Source organism: Oncorhynchus mykiss, chromosome 10, assembly GCF_057628025.1.
Source record: "Oncorhynchus mykiss isolate SJ-2025 chromosome 10, ASM5762802v1, whole genome shotgun sequence".
In the NCBI taxonomy this organism is placed as follows: Eukaryota; Metazoa; Chordata; class Actinopteri; order Salmoniformes; family Salmonidae; genus Oncorhynchus; species Oncorhynchus mykiss.
In genome coordinates this window covers 84,741,850-84,755,752 of record NC_143031.1, presented here as the reverse complement: position 1 = coordinate 84,755,752, position 13,903 = coordinate 84,741,850, and the positions used below count along the sequence as shown (strand labels likewise).

Genomic DNA, 13,903 nt, shown 5'->3' with positions numbered 1-13,903 from the left:
CAGCATTTCACTGTGAGGTCTACTACACCTGTTGTATTCAGCATTTCACTGTGAGGTCTACTACACCTGTTGTATTCAGCATTTCACTGTGAGGTCGTCTACAGCTGTTGTATTCGGCATTTCACTGTGAGGTTGTCTACACCTGTTGTATTCAGCATTTCACTGTGAGGTCTACTACACCTGTTGTATTCAGCATTTCACTGATAGGTCCACTACACCTGTTGTATTCAACATTTCACTGTAAGGTCTACCTACACCTGTTGTATTCAGCATTTCACTGTAAGGTCTACTACACCTGTTGTATTCAGCATTTCACTGTAAGGTCTACTACACCTGTTGTATTCATCATTTCACTGTGAGGTCTACTACACCTGTTGTATTCAGCATTTCACAGTAAGGTCTACCACACCTGTTGTATTCAGCATTTCACTGTGAGGTCTACTACACCTGTTGTATTCAGCATTTCACTGTAAGGTCTACTACACCTGTTGTATTCAGCATTTCACTGTCAGGTCTACTACACCTGTTGTATTCAGCATTTCACTGTAAGGTCTACCTACACCTGTTGTATTCAGCATTTCACTGTGAGGTCTACTACACCTGTTGTATTCAGCATTTCACTGTGAGGTCTACTACACCTGTTGTATTCAGCATTTCACTGTGAGGTCTACTACACCTGTTGTATTCAGCATTTCACTGTGAGGTCTACTACACCTGTTGTATTCAGCATTTCACTGTGAGGTCTACTACACCTGTTGTATTCAGCATTTCACTGTGAGGTCTACTACACCTGTTGTATTCAGCATTTCACTGTGAGGTCTACTACAGCTGATGTATTCAGCATTTCACTGTAAGGTCTACTACACCTGTTGTATTCAGCATTTCACTGTGAGGTCTACTACACCTGTTGTATTCAGCATTTCACTGTAAGGTCTACTACACCTGTTGTATTCAGCATTTCACTGTCAGGTCTACTACACCTGTTGTATTCAGCATTTCACTGTGAGGTCTACTACACCTGTTGTATTCAGCATTTCACTGTGAGGTCTACTACACCTGTTGTATTCAGCATTTCACTGTAAGGTCTACTACACCTGTTGTATTCAGCATTTCACTGTAAGGTCTACTACACCTGTTGTATTCAGCATTTCACTGTAAGGTCTACTACACCTGTTGTATTCAGCATTTCACTGTAAGGTCTACTACACCTGTTGTATTCAGCATTTCACTGTAAGGTCTACTACACCTGTTGTATTCAGCATTTCACTGTAAGGTCTACTACACCTGTTGTATTCAGCATTTCACTGTAAGGTCTACTACACCTGTTGTATTCAGCATTTCACTGTAAGGTCTACTACACCTGTTGTATTCAGCATTTCACTGTAAGGTCTACTACACCTGTTGTATTCAGCATTTCACTGTAAGGTCTACTACACCTGTTGTATTCAGCATTTCACTGTGAGGTCTACTACACCTGTTGTATTCAGCGTTTCACTGTGAGGTCTACTACACCTGTTGTATTCAGCATTTCACTGTGAGGTCTACTACACCTGTTGTATTCAGCATTTCACTGTGAGGTCTACTACACCTGTTGTATTCAGCATTTCACTGTAAGGTCTACCTACACCTGTTGTATTCAGCATTTCACTGTGAGGTCTACTACACCTGTTGTATTCAGCATTTCACTGTGAGGTCTACTACACCTGTTGTATTCAGCATTTCACTGTAAGGTCTACTACACCTGTTGTATTCAGCATTTCACTGTAAGGTCTACTACACCTGTTGTATTCAGCATTTCACTGTAAGGTCTACTACACCTGTTGTATTCAGCATTTCACTGTAAGGTCTACTACACCTGTTGTATTCAGCATTTCACTGTGAGGTCTACTACACCTGTTGTATTCAGCATTTCACTGTAAGGTCTACTACACCTGTTGTATTCAGCATTTCACTGTGAGGTCTACTACACCTGTTGTATTCAGCATTTCACTGTAAGGTCTACTACACCTGTTGTATTCAGCATTTCACTGTAGGGTCTACTACACCTGTTGTATTCAGCATTTCACAGTAAGGTCTACCACACCTGTTGTATTCAGCATTTCACTGTGAGGTCTACTACACCTGTTGTATTCAGCATTTCACTGTAGGGTCTACTACACCTGTTGTATTCAGCATTTCACTGTGAGGTCTACTACACCTGTTGTATTCAGCATTTCACTGTGAGGTCTACTACACCTGTTGTATTCGGCGCACGTGACAAATAAACTTTGATTTGATTTGGGCGCAATTCTATTTCTATTAGCTGTTTATACAGGAGAAGAGAACCAACACAGCCAACTGTAGCTGTTTATACAGGAGAAGAGAACCAATACAGAGAACTGTAGCTGTTCATACAGGAGAAGAGAACCAACACAGAGAACTGTAGCTGTTTATACGGGAGAAGAGAACCAACACAGCCAACTGTAGCTGTTTATACAGGAGAAGAGAACCAAACACAGAGAACTGTAGCTGTTTATACAGGGAAATAGAACCAACACAGAGAACTGTAGCTGTTTATACGGGAGAAGAGAACCAACACAGCCAACTGTAGCTGTTTATACAGGAGAAGAGAACCAAACACAGAGAACTGTAGCTGTAATAAATGGGGGATGTCATCTTTATCCACCTCCGCTATTGATCTGCTATTGACCCCAACCCTGACAAACTCATATACACACCCTCACCTCTGAGAGATCTCTGTGGCTCCTCCTCTCGACCACTCTGGAGTATCCGTCTCCCTCCTCCCCCGGGGAGTCACCCCCCTCCTCCCTCTGCGACCCCTCACTCGACATCACCTGGCGGTTCACCTCACGGGTAGTCTGGATGGAGAGGGCAGAGGGCAAAGGTCACAGAACAGGTTAGGGTAAGTCACACACACACACACAGATAGACACAACACACACACACATAAAAACACACACACACACACACATACACTATAATGGGGACCCAAAGGAGACATGTTGTAATGTAGTGTGTCTCTATACTGGGGACCCAAAGGCACATTTGTGTTTTTTGGCTTTTGAATTAACACACCTGGTTCTACGAACTAAAGGCTTGATGAGTTGATGAGTAACATCAGGTGTGTGATCAGGTGTGTGATCAGGTGTGTGATCAGGTGTGGGATCAGGTGTGTGATCAGGTGTGGGATCAGGTGTGTGATCAGGTGTGTGATCAGGTGTGTGATCAGGTGTGTGATCAGGTGTGGGATCAGGTGTGTGATCAGGTGTGGGATCAGGCGTGGGATCAGGCGTGTGATCAGGTGTGGGATCAGGCGTGTGATCAGGCGTGGGATCAGGCGTGTGATCAGGCGTGGGATCAGGCGTGGGATCAGGCGTGGGATCAGGCGTGGGATCAGGCGTGTGATCAGGCGTGTGATCAGGCGTGTGATCAGGTGTGGGATCAGGCGTGGGATCAGGCGTGTGATCAGGCGTGGGATCAGGCGTGGGATCAGGCGTGTGATCAGGCGTGTGATCAGGCGTGTGATCAGGCGTGTGATCAGGCGTGTGATCAGGTGTGGGATCAGGTGTGTGATCAGGCATGGGATCAGGCGTGGGATCAGGCGTGTGATCAGGCGTGTGATCAGGCGTGTGATCAGGCGTGGGATCAGGCGTGGGATCAGGCGTGGGATCAGGCGTGTGATCAGGCGTGTGATCAGGCGTGTGATCAGGCGTGTGATCAGGCGTGGGATCAGGCGTGGGATCAGGCGTGGGATCAGGCGTGTGATCAGGCGTGGGATCAGGCGTGGGATCAGGCGTGGGATCAGGCGTGTGATCAGGCGTGGGATCAGGCGTGGGATCAGGCGTGGGATCAGGCGTGGGATCAGGCGTGTGATCAGGCGTGGGATCAGGCGTGTGATCAGGCGTGGGATCAGGTGTGGGATCAGGTGTGGGATCAGGTGTGGGATCAGGTGTGGGATCAGGCGTGTGATCAGGCGTGGGATCAGGCGTGTGATCAGGTGTGGGATCAGGTGTGGGATCAGGTGTGGGATCAGGTGTGGGATCAGGTGTGTGATCAGGTGTGGGATCAGATGTGGGATCAGGTGTGGGATCAGGTGTGGGATCAGGTGTGTGATCAGGTGTGGGATCAGGTGTGTGATCAGGTGTGTGATCAGGTGTGTGATCAGGCGTGTGATCAGGCGTGTGATCAGGTGTGTGATCAGGCGTGTGATCAGGCGTGTGATCAGGCGTGTGATCAGGCGTGGGATCAGGTGTGTGATCAGGTGTGTGATCAGGTGTGTGATCAGGTGTGGGATCAGGTGTGTAATCAGGTGTGTGATCAGGTGTGTGATCAGGCGTGGGATCAGGCGTGTGATCAGGTGTGGGATCAGGTGTGTGATCAGGCGTGGGATCAGGCGTGTGATCAGGCGTGTGATCAGGCGTGTGATCAGGCGTGGGATCAGGCGTGGGATCAGGCGTGTGATCAGGTGTGTGATCAGGTGTGTGATCAGGTGTGTGATCAGGTGTGGGATCAGGTGTGGGATCAGGTGTGTGATCAGGTGTGGGATCAGGTGTGTGATCAGGTGTGTGATCAGGTGTGTGATCAGGTGTGGGATCAGGTGTGGGATCAGGTGTGTGATCAGGCGTGGGATCAGGTGTGTGATCAGGTGTGGGATCAGGTGTGGGATCAGGTGTGTGATCAGAACTAAATGTGCACCACTTTGGGTCCCCAGGACCAGTGGTGGAAAAAGTACCCAATTGTCAAACTTGAGTAAAAGTAAAGATACCTTAATAGAAAATGACTCAAGTAAAAGTGACCCAGTAAAGTGACCCAGTCACCCAGTAAAATACTAATTGAGTAAAAGTCTAAAAGTTTCTGGTTTTAAATAACACTTAGGTATCAAAAGTTATTTCAAATTCTTTATATTAAGCAAACTATAATAATCTTGTTTTTTATTTAATTTACGGATAGCCAGGGGCGCACTCCAACGCTCAGACGTAATTTTCAAACTAAGCATGTCTGTTTAGTGAGTCCATCAGATCAGAGGCTAGTAGGGATGACCAGGGATGTTCTCTGTTTAGAGAGTCCTCCAGATCAGAGGCAGTAGAGATGACCAGGGATGTTCTCTGTTTAGTGAGTCCATCAGATCAGAGGCTAGTAGGGATGACCAGGGATGTTCTCTGTTTAGAGAGTCCTCCAGATCAGAGGCAGTAGGGATGACCAGGGATGTTCTCTGTTTAGTGAGTCCTCCAGATCAGAGACAGTAGGGATGACCAGGGATGTTCTCTGTTTAGAGAGTCCACCAGATCAGAGACAGTAGGGATGCTCTCTGTTTAGTGAGTCCTCCAGATCAGAGGCAGTAGAGATGACCAGGGATGTTCTCTGTTTAGTGAGTCCTCCAGATCAGAGGCAGTAGGGATGACCAGGGATGTTCTCTGTTTAGAGAGTCCATCAGATCAGACGCAGTAGGGATGACCGGGGATGTTCTCTGTTTAGAGAGTCCATCAGATCAGAGGCAGTAGGGACGAACAGGGATGTTCTCTGTTTAGAGAGTCCATCAGATCAGAGGCAGTAGGGATAACCAGGGATGTTCTCTGTTTAGTGAGTCCTCCAGATCAGAGGCAGTAGGGATGACCAGGGATGTTCTCTGTTTAGTGAGTCCTCCAGATCAGAGGCAGTAGGGACGACCAGGGATGTTCTCTGTTTAGTGAGTCCACCAGATCAGAGGCAGTAGGGACGACCAGGGATGTTCTCTGTTTAGTGAGTCCACCAGATCAGAGACAGTAGGGAGGACCAGGGATGTTCTCTGTTTAGAGAGTCCATCAGATCAGAGGCAGTAGGGATAACCAGGGATGTTCTCTGTTTAGTGAATCCTCCAGATCAGAGGCAGTAGGGATGACCAGGGATGTTCTCTGTTTAGTGAGTCCTCCAGATCAGAGGCAGTAGGGACGACCAGGGATGTTCTCTGTTTAGTGAGTCCACCAGATCAGAGGCAGTAGGGACGACCAGGGATGTTCTCTGTTTAGTGAGTCCACCAGATCAGAGGCAGTAGGGAGGACCAGGGATGTTCTCTGTTTAGAGAGTCCTCCAGATCAGAGGCAGTAGGGATGACCAGGGATGTTCTCTGTTTAGTGAGTCCTCCAGATCAGAGGCAGTAGGGATGACCAGGGATGTTCTCTGTTTAGAGAGTCCCTCAGATCAGAGGCAGTAGGGACGACCAGGGATGTTCTCTGTTTAGTAAGTCCTCCAGATCAGAGGCAGTAGGGATGACCAGGGATGTTCTCTGTTTAGAGAGTCCATCAGATCAGAGGCAGTAGGGATGTTCTCTGTTTAGAGAGTCCATCAGATCAGAGGCAGTAGGGATGTTCTCTGTTTAGAGAGTCCATCAGATCAGAGGCAGTAGGGACGACCAGGGATGTTCTCTGTTTAGTGAGTCCTCCAGATCAGAGGCAGTAGGGATGACCAGGGATGTTCTCTGTTTAGTGAGTCCACCAGATCAGAGGCAGTAGGGATGACCAGGGATGTTCTCTGTTTAGTGAGTCCTCCAGATCAGAGGCAGTAGGGATGACCAGGGATGTTCTCTGTTTAGTGAATCTGCCAGATCAGAGGCAGTAGGGATGACCAGGGATGTTCTCTGTTTAGAGAGTCCATCAGATCAGAGGCAGTAGGGATGACCAGGGATGTTCTCTGTTTAGTGAATCCGCCAGATCAGAGGCAGTAGGGATGACCAGGGATGTTCTCTGTTTAGTGAGTCCTCCAGATCAGAGGCAGTAGGGATGACCAGGGATGTTCTCTGTTTAGTGAGTCCACCAGATCAGAGGCAGTAGGGATGACCAGGGATGTTCTCTGTTTAGTGAGTCCTCCAGATCAGAGGCAGTAGGGATGACCAGGGATGTTCTCTGTTTAGTGAATCCGCCAGATCAGAGGCAGTAGGGATGACCAGGGATGTTCTCTGTTTAGAGAGTCCATCAGATCAGAGGCAGTAGGGACGACCAGGGATGTTCACTTGGTAAGAGCGTGAATTGGACCATTGTTCTGTCCTACTAAGCATTCAAAATGTAACGAGTACTTTTGGGTGTCAGGGAAAATGGATGGGAGTAAAAAGTACATCATTCTCCAAGCACTACCCAGACCCCTCCCCCTTCTCCAAGCACTACCCAGACCCCTCCCCCTTCTCCAAGCACTACCCAGACCCCTCCCCCTTCTCCAAGCACTACCCAGACCCCTCCCCCTTCTCCAAGCACTACCCAGACCCCTCCCCCTTCTCCAAGCACTACCCAGATCCCTCCCCCTTCTCCAAGCACTACCCAGACCCCTCCCCCTTCTCCAAGCACTACCCAGACCCCTCCCCCTTCTCCAAGCACTACCCAGACCCCTCCCCCTTCTCCAAGCACTACCCAGACCCCTCCCCCTTCTCCAAGCACTACCCAGACCCCTTCTCCAAGCACTACCCAGACCCCTCCCCCTTCTCCAAGCACTACCCAGACCCCTCCCCCTTCTCCAAGCACTACCCAGACCCCTTCTCCAAGCACTACCCAGACCCCTCCCCCTTCTCCAAGCACTACCCAGACCCCTCCCCCTTCTCCAAGCACTACCCAGACCCCTCCCCCTTCTCCAAGCACTACCCAGACCCCTTCTCCAAGCACTACCCAGACCCCTCCCCCTTCTCCAAGCACTACCCAGACCCCTCCCCCTTCTCCAAGCACTACCCAGACCCCTCCCCCTTCTCCAAGCACTACCCAGACCCCTCCCCCTTCTCCAAGCACTACCCAGACCCCTCCCCCTTCTCCAAGCACTACCCAGACCCCTCCCCCTTCTCCAAGCACTACCCAGACCCCTCCCCCTTCTCCAAGCACTACCCAGACCCCTCCCCCTTCTCCAAGCACTACCCAGACCCCTCCCCCTTCTCCAAGCACTACCCAGACCCCTCCCCCTTCTCCAAGCACTACCCAGACCCCTCCCCCTTCTCCAAGCACTACCCAGACCCCTCCCCCTTCTCCAAGCACTACCCAGACCCCTCCCCCTTCTCCAAGCACTACCCAGACCCCTCCCCCTTCTCCAAGCACTACCCAGACCCCTCCCCCTTCTCCAAGCACTACCCAGACCCCTTCTCCAAGCACGACCCCTCCTTATTTTCTTTAGGAATGTAGTGAAGTAAAAGTAGTCAAAAATATAATTAGTAAAGTAAAGATACACCAAAAAAAAGAAGACTTAAGTAGTACTTTAAAACATTGTTTACTTCAGTTCTTCCCACCACTGCCCAGGACCAGGATTGGGAAACACTGATGTAATGAATGAATGACAGGAACCAAACACGGTCTTCATTTCCACGTATGATTACCTTTCTGACCACCGCGTGTCCATGTTGATCTGTGTACTGCTCCTCTGTCACAGTCTGGGGAGGGATGTCTGTCATCTCACCCTGCTGTAGAGGGAGACAGACACACAGTCAGCACTGAGGCCTGTTGTTACACCGATTCACCACAGGGGGCGCTGAGGCCTGTTGTTACACCGATTCACCACAGGGGGCGCTGAGGCCTGTTATTACACTGATTCACCACAGGGGGGCGCTGAGGCCTGTCATTACACTGATTCCCCACAGGGGGCGGTGAGGCCTGTTATTACACTGATTCACCACAGGGGGCGCTGAGGCCTGTTATTACACTGATTCACAACAGGGGGCACTGAGGCCTGTTAATACACTGATTCACCACAGGGGGCGCTGAGGCCTGTTATTACACTGATTCACAACAGGGGGCACTGAGGCCTGTTATTACACTGATTCACCACAGGGGGCGCTGAGGCCTGTTATTACACTGATTCACCACAGGGGGCGCCGTTCCCTATATAGTGTATATGACACCAATAGATGTCCACTATAGGCCCTAGTCTAAAGTAGTACACTACATAGGGCATAGGGTTCCATTTGGGACCCACAGGAGACTGCACGGGTCGCATTCATGAGGAAACACAACAGGAAAGCGTTTTAAAATGTTTTGCAACGGAAAATGAAAATTAGCGGGGTTTTTTCAATTTCCACACAGCATACCCAACCCAACACAGCATCTCAACACAGCATCCCAACACAGCATCTAAACACAGCATCTCAGCACAGCATCTCAGCACAGCCTCCCAACACAGCAACCCAACACAGCATCTCAACACAGCAACCCAACCCAGCATCCTTACACAACATCTCAACACAGCCTCCCAACACAGCATATCCACACAGCATCCCAACACAGCATCCTTACACAGCATCTCAACACAGCATCCTTACACAGCATCTCAACATAGCATCCCAACACAGCAAAAATGAAACAAAGAGATTGTTACAACACAAGTAAGACTCCAGTGTGAAAAAGTTAAATATACACGAAATACACACATCACTGGGTCAGATATAAGAATTCACATTTGGAAACCCTCATTATGCACACCAGGCAACCCTCATTACGCACACCTGGCAACCCTCATTACGTACACCTGCACTCCGTCATGAGGAAAACCTGGACTCCATCGCTACCCTGATTACTCCCCCCTTTATCCAGCACTCCCTAGCATCACTCTTCAGGCAGTATTGGTTCTGTTTCCTTGTCAGATGTTTCTCTTGTTTTTTTTTTGTATCGTTCTGCATTACTCTTAAACTCACTAACGGCACCTGCTTTCTGAATCCCCGTGTTGACGTTACAGTAACGTGATGTCAAACCAGCTACCCAGCAGACATCATCACGGGTCAGTGGCACTGTTCTTTCCTATGATGACATCACGCGAGAGGAATTCTGTTTAAAATATGAATTAAAGGCGTTTCAAATCCCATCCCCGGAGTTAAAGCATTCATTCCTTCTGAAGCAGGAGATAAGGGAGTTAGAGCAGGAGATAAGGGGTTAGAGCAGGATATAAGGGGTTACAGCAGGAGATAAGGGGTTAGAGCAGGATATAAGGGGTTAGAGCAGGAGATAGGGGGTCAGAGCAGGAGATAGGGGATTAGAGCAGGAGACAAGGGGTTAGAGCAGGATATAGGGGGTTAGAGCAGGAGATAAGGGGTTATAGCAGGAGATAAGGGGTTAGAGCAGGAGATAAGGGGTTAGAGCAGGAGACAAGGGGTTAGAGCAGGAGATAAGGGTTAGAGCAAGAGATAAGGGGTTAGAGCAGGAGATAAGGGGTTAGAGAAGGAGATAAGGGGTTAGAGCAGGAGATAAGGGGTTAGAGCAGGAGATAAGGGGTTAGAGCAGGAGATAGGGGGTTAGAGGAGGAGATAGGGGATTAGAGCAGGAGATAAGGGGTTAGAGCAGGAGATAAGGGGTTAGAGCAGGAGCTAGGTGGTCAGAGCAGGAGATGGGTAAGAATGGCGGGATGATTTTTTCAACAGTCATCTCACCCTGTCCAGGGAGTCATCATCATCTGCTGATCTGAGAGGAGGAAGCTCCTGAGGAGCCTGGTAAAAGGCCGAGTCGTCTCTGTGTGTGCCGGGAGATTGGGCCAGCTCTTCGCTCTCTTCCTTGATGTCATCATAAGGTGCGTCGTCATAATCCTCACTCCCTGAGGACAGCAGGACTCCACGCTCGTGTTTGCGCACTGCGGAGCAAACCGGAATTGCCGTCGGCTTCTGGTACTTTCTCCCCAGGGCTCCTGAATGGGACGCTTGTCCTTGGGTTTGGCCAACCCCTGAACTTTCCCTCTTCTTCAGTTCGTCAGGTTCCATCTCGGAGAAGTCTGTGACTCCCTGTTTGCAGTCAAAGTAAGTCTCCGGGTCAGAGTCTTCGTATAAGTACATTGTGGTGCTGACTCGTATGACTTCTGCGTAGGCCGGAGGATTGGGTTTGTGGATAGAGGATGATGCCTCAGCATACTCAGGAGGGAGGCTGAACTCCATGGAGAACTCTTCATCATGGGCTGATGCTGTAACCTCTGGAACATGTTGGGCTGATACCATCTCTGCCCTGTGTTCTACTGGACCAGGCTGGGCTGACACCATCTCTGCCCTGTGTTCTACTGGATCAGGCTGGGCTGACACCATCTCTGCCATGGGATCTACTGGACCGGGCTGGGAGATATGGGACTTTACCTCAACAGGGGTGACTGGAGGACTGAACTCTTCCTCTACGGGGGTGACTCGATTCTCTGATGGTTGCTCACTTGTATTTGGCTTGAGCTCTTCAGACAGCATGTTGAGGGTCCTAGGACTCTGGTAAGGGATCAACTCCTCGAAGCTGAAGTGCCTGGAGACGGTGACGGTCTCTGGAGTCTGTGGAGTCACGTCAGAGAGCGAGTGGTGCGACTGCTCATCGTATTCAAGGGTTTCAGGGGGAGTGCTATCCCTTAAATGTGACACAACTTCTGGGGTAGTGCTCATGCATGTTTCATCTACCAATTGGCTGGGCTCAGTGATTAATACCCCAGATTCGCACAATACTTTGCTTTGTTCAATAGATGCCTTTTTGACTGCAGCTTGAATGCTTGATGTGTCTTTGGAGTTGTCATATTCTTCACCGACTGTCGCCTGGTCCTGCTGTGGGAGACTAATTCGATGTTCTTCTACAGTTGAAGGTTCGGTAAATACAGCAGCATCCTCATGTTCGAGTGGCTGGAACTTTTGAGACGGAACAATTGATTCCGATGACCTTTCTAGAACTTTATGGCATGGTTCTGGAGATTCCGGTGTTCCGGCGGATTTGGTTGCAGCTGTGGGGCTATCCAATGGTATGGAACCGGTGAGATCTGATTTTTCTGCTCTGTGTGTTTGCACGTACTCCAAGTGGCTCAACTGAACCGGATCAGCTGTAACTTGGCTAGGCTCTGGGAAGGTCTCGATTAGATCTGTGGTCACCCCAAATACCTCTGGGTCGGTTTCATTGGACAAGGAGAGATCGGTCGGCACTGAGGCCACTACGCTTATTTCAGCCGGCTCCCTTGTGATCTGAATAGGGGATGAGGGACTTGGACTAGAGAGCTCTTCCTCACCCTCAGTGGGATATGCGTCGGATTCTGGCAAGAGTTCCTCTAACTCAACATAAGGTTGTAGATCTTCAAGACCCCCTTCGCTGGTTTCCGAAAGAGGTGAGTCCAGTGGTTCTAGAGTTTCTGGTCGGAATGCCCGTTTGATTTCTTCAAATTCCGACAGCAGCTGATCAAGCTGGGTGGGTGCCCCTGACTCCGGGGGTGCTTCTAGATTGCTCGCTGACGATTGTGCTTCATCACCTTGGCTGTCTTTGGCGTTGTGGCTGAAAAGGTCTGGTAACACTGGACTGGTTTCAGAAGAAGAGGACTCCTTGTTCAGATTCAATGTTTTTTCTGGACTTTCTGGCGATACCCTCATCTTCTCAGTGGGCATTGTCATTTCAGGGGATAATGGACTGAAAACAAAGGCATTTGGAATCTGGAGATCTGGAGTTACAGATTGGGTTTCAGACATGAGTGTTTTGTTTGAGATAGGTCTATTAGTAGATGGCTGGTCCAAAGCTAATACGTGTTTGGGTTCTGATAGATTCTCCATGGAGGATCCTGCTGAAACCTGGATGAGAATGATGGAATGGAGGGGGAAAAAAATTATAAACGAGTTTGTGATGGAGGTAGGGTTTCAAAATTCCGGTAACTTTCCCCTTAAAAATTCCCAGGTGTTCCAGAACCCCCGGGTTGGAAGAATTCTAAGAATCATCCAAGAATCCTCCAACCACGATTAGGTCATTTTGGTAAAGTTACTGGAATTTATCAACCTCAATGATGAATGGTTAATGTTGTTGAGGAAATTATAGTATGAAAAAAGGTACAATACATGTATATGCAGCAACAAGGTTCCATCATGACATCATGTATTTCAAATGAACATTCCAACAACTTAATGAAATTACCAAAATGATGAGCCAAAACCCAATAGACCTATAGTATTGTCACACTGTACATGCAGCAACAAGGTTCCATCATGACATCATGTATTTCAAATGAACATTCCAACAACTTAATGAAATTACCAAAAATGATGAGTCAAACCAATAGACCTATAGTATTGTCACACTGTACATGCAGTACCTGCATGTACTCAGAAGTACTGTACTTCTAGTAGCAGTACAACACATAGAAGCAGTTCAGCAGTACTCATTTGATTAGGACACGACCTTGTTGACACATACAACTCCTTATATCGAAATGCGATGGGTACATTTCTTATATAAATTCTCCGAAAGCCTTCTCTCCAGGACAACATTCTATGAAATGCAGGGATACCACAGTAGGAAAGACACAGTCAAGCCAATCAACTGCCAGCCCTACTAAGCTCCAAGGCAATCAACTGTCAACCCTACTAAACTCCAAAGCAATGAACTGTCAACCCTACTAAACTCCAAGGAAATCTTTCAATGTAAGACATGACTGCTGTTGTTTTTTCTGTGTGAATAAATGCACCATCATGCAGTATCCGAGCCCATCTCTGAGGATATGTCCCAAATGATACCCTATTCCCTTCGTAGTGCACTACTTTTAACCAGGGCCCTATGGCACCCTATTCCCTTCGTAGTGCACTACTTTTAACCAGGGCCCTATGGCACCCTATTCCATTCGTAGTGCACTACTTTTAACCAGGGCCCTATGGCACCCTATTCCCTTCGTAGTGCACTACTTTTAACCAGGGCCCTATGGCACCCTATTCCCTTCGTAGTGCACTACTTTTAACCAGGGCCCTATGGCACCCTATTCCCTTCATAGTGCACTACTTTGAACCTTTTAGCCTGCACATCTCTGGTCAAAAGTAGGTCACTACAGAAGGGAATAAAGTCACATTTAGTCAGCCATTTTTAGCTTGAGGACACACCATGTGACAGGAAGGAAGTCCATGGCGTTGAGACTAAACGTGTCTCACTACTGTTCAATAGTTGCCTTTCTGAGACACTTCCTGCATTTCTGATGCAAACATGCCTCAGCAGGTGTC

General features: G+C 48.6%; 1 protein-coding gene across 16 annotated transcripts in view; it reads right to left on the bottom strand.

The window, feature by feature from the left end:
- LOC110515949 (uncharacterized) overlaps nt 1–13,903 on the bottom strand; it is a 234,461-nt gene that overhangs the window by 4,644 nt on the left and 215,914 nt on the right. For 5 of the 16 annotated variants that reach the window (XM_090188242.1, XM_090188243.1, XM_090188244.1 and 2 more), the window contains 2 exons: nt 8,321–8,404; nt 2,724–2,858 (listed from right to left, as the gene is read on the bottom strand). In XM_090188242.1, the coding sequence (XP_090044368.1) occupies nt 2,724–2,858; nt 8,321–8,404 (219 nt within the window). Of the gene's footprint in view, nt 1–2,717; nt 2,859–8,320; nt 8,405–10,360; nt 12,494–13,903 lie in introns of all 16 variants that reach the window. The other 11 variants (XM_090188241.1, XM_090188232.1, XM_090188233.1 and 8 more) reach the window with 5 other exon arrangements.